The 10,599-nt window shown below is 39.4% G+C and overlaps 1 protein-coding gene across 2 annotated transcripts; it reads right to left on the bottom strand.

The window, feature by feature from the left end:
* Positions 1-298: 298 nt before the first annotated feature.
* nrsn1l (neurensin 1-like) lies at positions 299-9,258 on the bottom strand. Of its 2 annotated transcripts, none has more exons than XM_016677225.1 (4): positions 9,146-9,258; positions 6,531-6,605; positions 5,952-6,104; positions 299-5,103 (listed from the first exon to the last, which is right to left on the bottom strand). In XM_016677225.1, the coding sequence occupies exons 2-4, from the start codon at positions 6,588-6,590 to the stop codon at positions 4,690-4,692; spliced, it is 627 nt and encodes a 208-aa protein (XP_016532711.1). In that variant the 5' UTR covers positions 6,591-6,605; positions 9,146-9,258; the 3' UTR covers positions 299-4,689. The 2 variants fall into 2 exon arrangements, with proteins under 2 accessions (XP_016532711.1, XP_016532712.1); XM_016677226.1 differs by lacking the exon at positions 9,146-9,258 and adding an exon at positions 8,867-9,124.
* Positions 9,259-10,599: the final 1,341 nt, after the last annotated feature.

Consider the following 10,599-nt stretch of genomic DNA (forward strand, 5'->3'; position numbering starts at 1 on the left):
CTCCTGGCTCTGATTGGTTGTTTCTTGATCAGTGGTGCATTTCTGTATTCCGTTTTAAGTCAATTCAGCACAGCTTTTCTGTATCAGATCAGTATCAGCTGATGCTAAATCTCAGATATCGGTATTGGAAGTGAAAAAAGTGAATCGATGTATTCCTGGTAACAATGTGGCAAAAAAAAATTTAATTAAAAAAACCAAGGTGGTGGTGGGATGTATTTTTGCAAGTCTCTGTACATCTCTTTCTGCTGTATTGTCCTTTTTTTTTTTTTTAACTCAAAAGGATCCAAACACAGAGATACTTGGTATGCAGATTACAATTTTATTTTTGGTCCTTTGCTTTTCACTGCTGTTGCTAACCCCAGTTTTATTTCTGGAAAACAATAAAACGGCAAACGACGAAACACGGTCACATCCACCTGAACAACTGCAGCATATCCCGACACTACGGTTAACTCCTCCTGGAGTTAACCGTTAACTCCAGGAGGACAAAACTGGACAGGTGGCAATTTCCCTTTACCTCAGCGTTACTACTGTTTATACCTGAAAACAACAAATCTGATACATGTGAGGATAAAGAGAGATGGTGGTGTGAAGGACCAATCAGGAGAGAGACTTTGTTCTGAGTTCAAAATAGAGCACTTGAAGCCCAACTGTTGCCTAGATACACAGATTACTGGCAATTACAGCAACAGATTACAGTGGGGAGAAAATAGGTGGTGCTGTCAAAGGAGTACAAATTACAGTGTATGTGGGGTGACCGGGTGAGTGGCAGCATACGTGACTCTACATGTGTTTCATACAGTAAAACCAACCATTAGCGCAGATGTGTGAAAATGTAAAACCAGTTGGTTAATGAATATTTTCTTATCTAGAGCCTCCGTCTGCGTGTCACCGCACTGATGAGGGTCTCACACAGGGTCCTCTATGTAGCAGATGTCATATTATTTTAAAATAACGTTTGATATTTCACAAAATTAAAAAAGCAAAACTGCTAAATTGTCAAAGACATGAAATCCAATCTAATTAAAATAAAAAACCATGCCCTTTTCTAAGTCTTCCATTTCATGTCTAACAATATATGGAAAAACAAAAAAGAATTACAGATAATAAAATAATCTATAAATCTTAGGTAGACAAAAGAACATGGGATATTACACAGTGTCATTGGTAATTTAACAAAAACATAGTTCAAAGGAGATCTGACATCCGTGTTTCTACTGTTTTCTAAATTAAAACAAATCAAAACAACTGCCTGAATAACCACAAAGCTTATGAAACCAAGTCGTTTAGTCAGGATGGAGATATTGCTGCTCTGTAAAATCCACAGCATAGACCACTGAATCATCTGCATCATTGGACAGTGATTGAAAACAACAGGCAATCTACAGCCAAACCCTTGAAACAAAGAAAAATCAAAACCCAGACACAACCCTCCAAAACTGAAGTGGAATAAAATGTTGCAGTTAAAAGAGCTGCGCAAAAACAAATACATGTAATCTTCATTAAACTAGAAGGATGCTGGTGAAAAGAGTATTAATTGAAGGCAGACTGATAAGGTTATTGAGGGGAATGATTACCTCAAGCTAAAGCGAGTAAGATTAGTTCATTAGTTTTTCTGATAACATTTTCAATTTGATTTAGTTTTTGTTAAGAAATCAAATCAAATTGTCGTGTTTCTTTCCATGTTAGATAATTCTTACCTAACTAATATGACTTTGTAAGGACAAGAGATGATGTGATGCAAAATATTCACCAATCACTACGACTCAAACTGAGATTCCTTGTTTTGTTTGATCTGCTAAATGAATTCAGATTTCTCTCTCTCTCTAAAAAAAAAAAAAAAAGAAATAAAACATCATAAACAGTTGGAAAAAGTTTGTAACTCCTGGACGAACTGAAAATTTGACTTTCGACATCTTTTAAACCTTATCAGTTAATTTGAATGTGGCAGTAAGCAGCTGCCGTGCTCCATGCAACTACACAGGCAATTAGGATGTAGTTTTAATAAAAATAAAGACAAAACAATTACAGAGATGAATGATTTGAACTGTGTACAACTTACGACCAATTAGTGCGATTTGCAAGGTTGCCATAGCTACCCGCAATAGCAGTCTGTATGTGGATGTCTCAGATGTTAAAAATATGCTACTCTGGGTCAAAGTTTACTCACTATGTATCTGCTAACGTGTTTAAATCAGGCATATTTCTTGACAGCTGGCAGCTGCAAAAAGATTTCTACTTCTTTACCATGAAAACAACTTATGTTACCCGTTAAAGTGGGAGCATTTTGGATAACAAATATATTTTAAGAGTTACAAAACCAAAAAACAAAAAACCTCACAATTGCCTTCAGAGTCTTATCTGTCTCAAACAGAGAGGCGCTCAAGTATACGAACGATGACATCTCGTCTGGGATAGGACAGCTCAACTGCCTGCTTTTGTTAACGTAAAATGTGTTTGAGGAAAAGACCTTTCCAAAGGTATTACATCAAATGAATCTGAAGCTGCTTACTGAGACCGCAGAAAAAGATGGAGTAAGCACTCTGCTTTGATCTGTGCAAGAAAAGTGTTTGAGATTCTTGATAATAGGTAGCTGAGGAGGCTGGATTTCTTTTTTTCTTATTCAGCAAAAAAAAAGTTTCTCTTTTTGAAAGGATTATAAAACAGCTGGAATGATAACAAACATCCCAAATGTACGGGATGAAATGCAACGCGGTGTGTGTCAAAGCAAAGACAGATTTCTCTAGCAGGGATTCAGCAGCTAAACCACTGAGGTGATGACAGGTTTTTGTTTTGGAGAGACACGGAGTACGTCGAGTAGGAAAATTTGCTGTGGGATTTAAATTTTTCTGTTCATCAGGTAAAAAATGTCTACTGATAACAGCAAACCTCATTAATAAATAGAAAAGAAAACCACTTGTCTCTTAAAATGTTCCACCTGAATGTTACTTATGACAATATGTGCCAGATGCAATTACTTTTTATCAGTGCAGGAGCCAAATGAAGGAGACTGTTTGATTGTACCGACCATGTGACTAAGGCATAAGACATTTTCAGATGTTGATTGGGGAAAAGTTCCACATTTGAACCCTACAGCCAAGACACCCTGCATCAGCTGTAGTTGTCATGTCAGGCCACCAGATGGTGCTGTGATTTTAGCATGTAGTCAAAACACGTAAATCAAATATTTGCTCGCACAAACATGCAAAAAAAAAAAAAAAAAAAAAAAAAGGAAACCAGGAAGGGGCTACACACATTTAAGTCGCTGTATTATGCCTTTGCATATTGTTTTTATGTTTATATCTTGACCTCTACTGTTTTATTTTGTTCATGTGTTTGTTTGTTTTTACTTTAAATACAGTTATTGGGAGGGAGAGAAAAAAAAGAGCCTGTGAAGAAAAGAAACGGAGCTGCAGATTAAACAGTCTTCACCCACTTCAAAATAAGAGCATGAATGAATAGTGGATAACCAAAACTTCAACAATGTTGAACTTCATTTAACTGAAAGTTTACAAAATAGCCCGGTAAATAATCAATTTGGGATTTATCTGGAAAAATTTACTTAGGCTAAGTGCACCAAACATTTTCAAGCTAGCAAAACCACTAACGCGCATAGCTAAAAATCAGCACTGCTATTGGCAGATTAGCGGAAATGTGAGCACCACTGAACTGGAGCAGAAATGAAAACATTTACCTGTTTCCTGACATGTTTTTAGTTTCTATTTAGCACTTTTCTATTCATGCTTTCACCGAGGTGACTTCTGTGTTCTAGGCTGACTTCTCAGTTCTTGTGCTCAATCTTTTTGTCTCACAGGTGGTGCTTTTATTATAACCATCATGAGCTACAAGTATGAAAAAAAAATATTTCCAGGTATGATGATATATGCTCTTTAAAGTGCAGGAATACATCTGTGGTGAATACCGTTTGTGGTAGTTAATGGTGTAAAACATCATCTTAGGTAGGGCAAATTCACTGTACAAAATATAAAATATAACTGTATTTTTCAAGTTCGAACCATTCGGTCAACCACCCCAAGCTGAAAGCCGTTTGTAAACCTTACAACTTATATTGTACCAATACTTTTATTGTGTTTGATCAGTCAATACAGTATGTGCTCAATAAATTATCTGGTATGTTACTGTGTGTGTACCATAATTATGACCGTTGTGTGCTGAACAAATACATCCCACAGTCGATGGCTCTGTTTTTCTGCTGCTTCACGTTAACTGGGTCATTTCTCTGGGTCTCATTTTTGTTAAAAGAGTAAAACTGTTTATGATTATTCAGGTGGCTCTAATGTTCTTTAGGGCTCATAAAATATGGCTTAAAGTTTTGTTCAAAAACACCTATATTTTAAGGAAATCTTAAGAAAATAATTGTTATCCTTAGAACTTCAGTAATAAAAAAACAAACAAACGTTTTTTTTAAGTCCAAATTAGGGACTCTATATAAGATCTGTATAAAATGTAAAAATCTGATGTGGTTTGAAGATGGTGATGGGACACTTTTTAATTTAAAATCAGACTTAAAATGTGAACGCACTACCCAGCATGTGTGAGTTTGTAGTGTGTGGAAGTGTTTTTCTGATCTCTTAAGTCACAAACATTCACTTCACAGAACAAAATCTGATCAGAGACGACAGAGAAGCGATGTAAACAGGGGTTCAGAATAAGATACTGTGCCTCTTTCTAGGAAGCGGGTTGCACGTTTTTCACTTTAGCCAAAGTAAAAGGCATCTTCCCTTCTCCTGTATCTGGCGGCTTAGTTATCACATCTGGTCCATCTCTGAATGCCCTCCACTTCGAGCCCGGCTCCCCCCTCTGATCTGCTTCCCTCGGTCGGAGGAACAGCCGCTCTTTAAGGGTGGCTTTGGGCAGGACCCAGACGACCACCCCCATCACAGCCAGCGCGGAGCCCAGGCACGACAGCCCGATCCCGGATGCCGTGCTGAAGTGCAGACCCCTGTTGTAGCTGATGGCCTGGGGGTCCACGAAGTACAGGTCTCCCTCGCCAAAGGACTCGATTTTGTGGGGGGCGGAGTAAGCGATGGAGAGAGACACAACACCTGCTGTCAGCATCAGCAGACCCAGAGCCAAGGACACCTGTAGTCAGCAAAGACACGAAAAGAGCTGAGGAGGTAATTTCTATAGGTTGTGCTATCTGCATGGAGCTCCCAGGTTCTTATTATGAAAGGTTAGCCATATTAGAGAGGGAAAAACAAAGCAGGAGGTCTGCATGGAGTCTCCTCGACGACACAAATACACAGGCTCATTCAACATGTCTGCAGTCTCTCATGAAGAGACAAAGCACAGAGTACACAATCTCTTAGGCTGGAGAAGTTAACAGCTAGCAGGAGATTACGGTTCACAGACACTACCAGCTAGCAGGCACTAGTGGCTAGCATGCGCTAACAGGCCCCAGCAGCTAGCAAGCAACAACAGAGAGCAGAAGATAACAGCTAACAGGAGATTACGGTTCACAGGCACTACTAGCTAGCAGGCACTAATGGCTAGCAGGCGTTAATGGCTAACAGGCGCTAACAGCTAGCCAGCAATAAGAGGTAGCAGACTATATCAGCAGGTAATTTTGATGTGTAAAATTTGACCAGCTATGTTTTTCTATTAAGTAGTTCTCCCTATAAAGTATATATTTATTTTAATTCTATAGCAGGAAAAAAAAACAAAAAAACAACAGGTTTGGTCGAATTTTGCCCAGGCAAAAATTGACCAAATGTGGTCAATTATTTTACCGAATGTTTTTTATTTATTATCCTAAAGTGGAGAACAATTTCTTAAATTCTCCACTTTATGAAAGAAATATAACACAAAGCGGGGAAAAAACATTCAAATAATTTAATCAATCAAGTCAAGAACAAAGTAAAATTTGGTCTTTCAGGGCTTCCGTAGAAGGCTGTGTTTAAGCTGCCTTGTGCAGTGCTCAGTGAGTTTACCTTCCAGACAGCTGAGTTCCACCACAGGGCGGATCTGTGGCTGTGGACTGATACTCGATTCTCTGGGTCCCTCTCCCACATGGAGGACGAACACTCTTCATAGAAGTGATGCAGATAGGAGCGAACCCCAAACTGAAGACAGCTGGAACCCGCCTGGAACAGCATTATGACCAAAGTGACTACAGTACACGACATGACAAAACAAGTCACCCATATGATGTTTTATTTCTGAAACATTGCCATTTTAATGTCAGATTTAATAAAAACTGTACAAAGCCTGTCTTTAATCAGAGGCTTCTTGAAAATGTTGCTGTAATACGGACTGCTACAGGAGATCTTTCATGCTACAGACATCAGTATCTACCATAACTGTTTAATGAAATGAGTTCCAACAACATTTAATTTCCCTTTGGGATCAGCAAAGCATTGTTGAAGTGAATTGAATATGCTTTGAACTGTAGGAGGAAACTAAACTACCGCTAGAGAACCACTTTCAGCCTCTACACAGAGAGACTGGGAGCAAAATTATTCAATACACCAAATGATTGTTCTCAGTTGTAATCTAGCTAGATAGCTCACCTCACTGCCAGAAGATTCTCCTCCTGATCCGGATGTACAACCTTCAGGGCACAGCACCATTGTTCACCTCTTTAGCTAGAGTAAGAACAAAAAGTAAACAGGTGCATGTTATAGATATAGATATTTATCTTCCAGATGGAAGATAAATTGCCCCAATAGTTATTGATATTATTGTTGTTATGAGACCATTTTCAAATAATAAATTCACAATGGCATAATAATGCAAGTTCACCCCATCACAGAAACAACAGACTTTCATTTTGTAACAAACACTCCACACTGGAACTGGGAGATATTTTAAATATCCAAAATAAGATAAAACGCCACAACCTGAAAACAAGAAATAAAATGGAACTAAATCCCACAAACAACCAAGACCATAAATAATATGTGTATTTTCATAAACAAAATTGCCATTCAAATAAATATTCATCATCAAAATGGAAATTATCGAGCTCATTTGAATTTATTATGTGAGTAATTGATTTATCGATTAACTGTCTATTGCGACATGTTTAGCTGTGGCACACACCTGTGCGAATCCACCTGAGTTCAAAAATTTGAAGAAGAACCTTTGTGTTGGAAATACAGCTGGAGGTTTTTCTCTACCGGGTTTGCCTGTAATTCTTTACGAAAAAATAAAGAAAAAGCTCAAGCTCAAGAATTTTCAAGTCTGGGAACACTTTACTGTGACAAGGCTTCCCTGTCATGAAGTATTTTTTAACCAATTCCATTTAACTATGTCCAAATGTCAAAGGTCACCATTTTATTAGAAGGAGGAACTCCGCCCCTTTCTTTAGTCTTTTGCAAATTTCCTTCTTGTGTTGATTTGCGTTTAGCTTGGCCCATCTTCCCCGATAAGGAAAATCATGCCCCCCCACACATACACATCATGATGCTGCTACCACCGTGATCACTGACAGGGTTTTGCATGGTCTGACACCAAAATGCATTTGCAAATTGAATGCGATGTCATTTCCAACCTCACAATTTCCATTGGCTCATCACATCAAATCCACCCAAACAAACACTGAAGTCTGCGTTTACACCACAGCAACAACAAAAGGAAAATACAATTGCTGCATGTATGTGTGTAATTTGTATCCCAGCAGAGACGCGTCATGCATTGTGACCTGTGAACTCATCATCATCATCATCATCATCATCAGCCGCTTACATGACAATGTCTGACAGCTACTGTTGGCCTATGCTTCCCTCTCTCACCACCTATGGATGAGTCACCCATGTCCCAGTGGCTGTGTGGAGTCTTCATGTCCGCTTGTTGCTGATTCATTGACCACTTTGCTTTGAAGCAGAGCTTCTAATGAAAGACTGGACCTGGACACGGGTTCACCTGTCCGTAGGATGCTGCATCACAACTAAAATGGTTAGGGGGGGGGGGGAAGAGATTTCAAAGTAATATGTCCAAAACTGGAGGAACCTCCTTACTTGTTCTGTTTCTACGTTTGATTTTTTTTTTCCTTAAATAACAAAATGTTTAGTAAAAGAAAGTAAATCACACTTTTTTTTGTTTAAATGGAAAAAGAGGGAGCCACGAAAACTACAGTCTTGTATAAGTGTTCATAGCGTTTTAAAGTATTTAGAATTATGAAGTATCTATAAACAAAATTGTCCTTAAAAAAGGCTTGATTGAGACCAAAGCACCAGCCTGCAGACTTTTGTCAACCAGTTTTTGGTAGAAAGAGAAAAAAATTATAAATCATGGAAATTGAAGTTATTGAGCTAGTTTTAATTTATCATGCTATCAAGCGATTTGTTGTTTACCGTGACAGGCCAGATGAGACGTAAATTCAACTTTTAGACCTAAATTCAAAGTCACTATGTGGCAGAAAACCAAAAACATTGATCGTGCAGAAAACATCTGCCCAACTGTGACACACAGTAATGGCAGCATCATGGTGCGTGGATGCCTTCTTCAACACTGACTGGAGAGAGTTGATGGAGTTCAATACAGAGCACTAATAGGAACAAAAGTGAAACAAAAGCTTAACTTTGTGGTCGTAAAGTAAAAGAATGTGGAAAAGTTCAACTTTGCAAGCTGCTATACAATCCTAGTGAATAAACAGAGGAGGGGGCAGCTGGTCTCTTTGCATACCTAAAAAAAATATCTAGCTATTTATATTTCCACTTTATAACCTGAACAATCCAACAAGTGTGAAAAAAGGAAAGGAATTGAGCCGCATCCATTTAGGACTTCAGCCCGGAACTGTCCGTCGTGCTGAAAACTTTGCTTCAGGCACAGTAAAGGTAAACTGAACCCGAAATTGTTCGGATACACCAGACCTTATTGGCCCAGTTTCAAATTCGGCGGTTACCTCCCATGACGCAGACAGAAAGTCGGCTTGCGGTCCAGACGCTCACGTGCCCCCGAACCGCCGGGAACGAGCCGTCCTGCGGTCATTTTAACGCGTCGCTCGCCTCGCACTAGCTAACCGCTGCCACTACTTCACAGTGAGTCACCGCAAACCGCGCAGCCTCTTCCCCCTTCCGTCGGCGCCGTCAGTCGAAGTGTTTCACCGCACTCACCTCCGGCCTCCCATCAGCCCTGACAGGCTGTGGGGACCGCCTGGAGGAAGCGGGGGCCTCGGTCTTACCTCTCCTAGCCGGAGCGGACCGCTTCTCTCACTGGGCATCCATCTGTCGTCGGACCGCTTGATCTCTAGCTGCCGTCGATGTAGGTCCGCTGAGTCAAGACACTGAGCATGCGCGGAGAAGGAAGGAGAAATGTATTGACGAGACGCATATTGAGAGTTTATTTATTTATTTATTTTAAGATTCAGAGAAAAAAACTGTTAAAGTTTTCACATTCTTTACATTTGTCCATGTTTCGTCAACTCCAATGTATTTCATTGAGAATTTTCAAACTGGGGGAGGGCGGGGGGCGGGGGAGAAAAAATAACGTACATGGTGTTGAGATTTACTTTAGAAAAAAAATATCTGAAAAATGTGGCGGGCATATGTTCAGCTACCCTACATAGTTAATTGCAATGAGAGCAGCTTCCATCAGCGGTAATCAGCCGATCTGTCTCTGCAGAAGGAATTAATTCCCACGTTACTCCATGGAGATAATGTGTTAATGGTTTTGTGCGGTTTTATTTCTTTTCTTTTTTTTTTACACTTAGCTCTCTGCACACCTACTGAAAAGTTACATTTTGCTCTTATCTGACCTCTTCCACTTCTTGATGAACCTCTTATGGTTTTCTTCCAACAGTGGGTTTCTTCTTGCATAAAGGCCAGATTTATGTAGTGCAAAGTTGTCCTAACACAGCACACATTTTCTGACTTTTCTTGTGCTACGGTTAGATTTGGTCATAAAATAAATGCCTTTTCTTGCCTGATTTTCTCAGTATTTGTGTTGCAAGTTTTAGAATTGTTTATTTATTTGCAGAAGATCAAACAGGAAACGGGTAAAAAGAGAAGGTGAGCAGACATGCAGCAACATTTCAAAGCATTTTGGTGCTTCTTGTTTCAGTTCTGTTTGCCTCTCATCAATATGTGTCTCAACTGATTTGCTTAGTGTGTTGCATTCATTTTATGCCACATATTTTGCACGTTCTTTCAAAGGTTCAATTTTGGTTTCATCTGATCAGAGGCTCTTCTTTCACTGGTCTGCCGAGTCCACCACATATCCTGTTGCGAACTGGCTGAGTTTTTCCAATAATTGTGTTCTATGAGCCACTGTTGTGATTGACTCAAAAACCAAAACAAATGAGGAGAGCTGGCAAACCAAATGGAAACAAAAGCATCTTTGTGTTGATAGCTGGCAATTGAAGGCCACCCAAGAGTTTTTGTTGCATGGGGGGAAAAAAACATGGCAAAAGATTTAGAGATTCTCTCTTCAAAGCAATTTGAAACAGTACTGAGACCCTAAGAGATCCCAGTGGGCTTACAACGCAGCCACAACCATTAAGTGTTTGTAACAAACCAAATATAACAAACAAGAGGGGCTTGTGTGTGACAAACCTCTTCCATAAAGGGTTCATTTGTGGAATGGGAGACATATAGTTTGAACGTCAGTAATTTGTGTTGCGTGAAAAGAAGAAAAAGA

The sequence above is a fragment of the Poecilia formosa genome, unplaced genomic scaffold (genome assembly GCF_000485575.1).
Source record: "Poecilia formosa unplaced genomic scaffold, Poecilia_formosa-5.1.2 Scaffold150, whole genome shotgun sequence".
Classification (NCBI taxonomy): Eukaryota; Metazoa; Chordata; class Actinopteri; order Cyprinodontiformes; family Poeciliidae; genus Poecilia; species Poecilia formosa.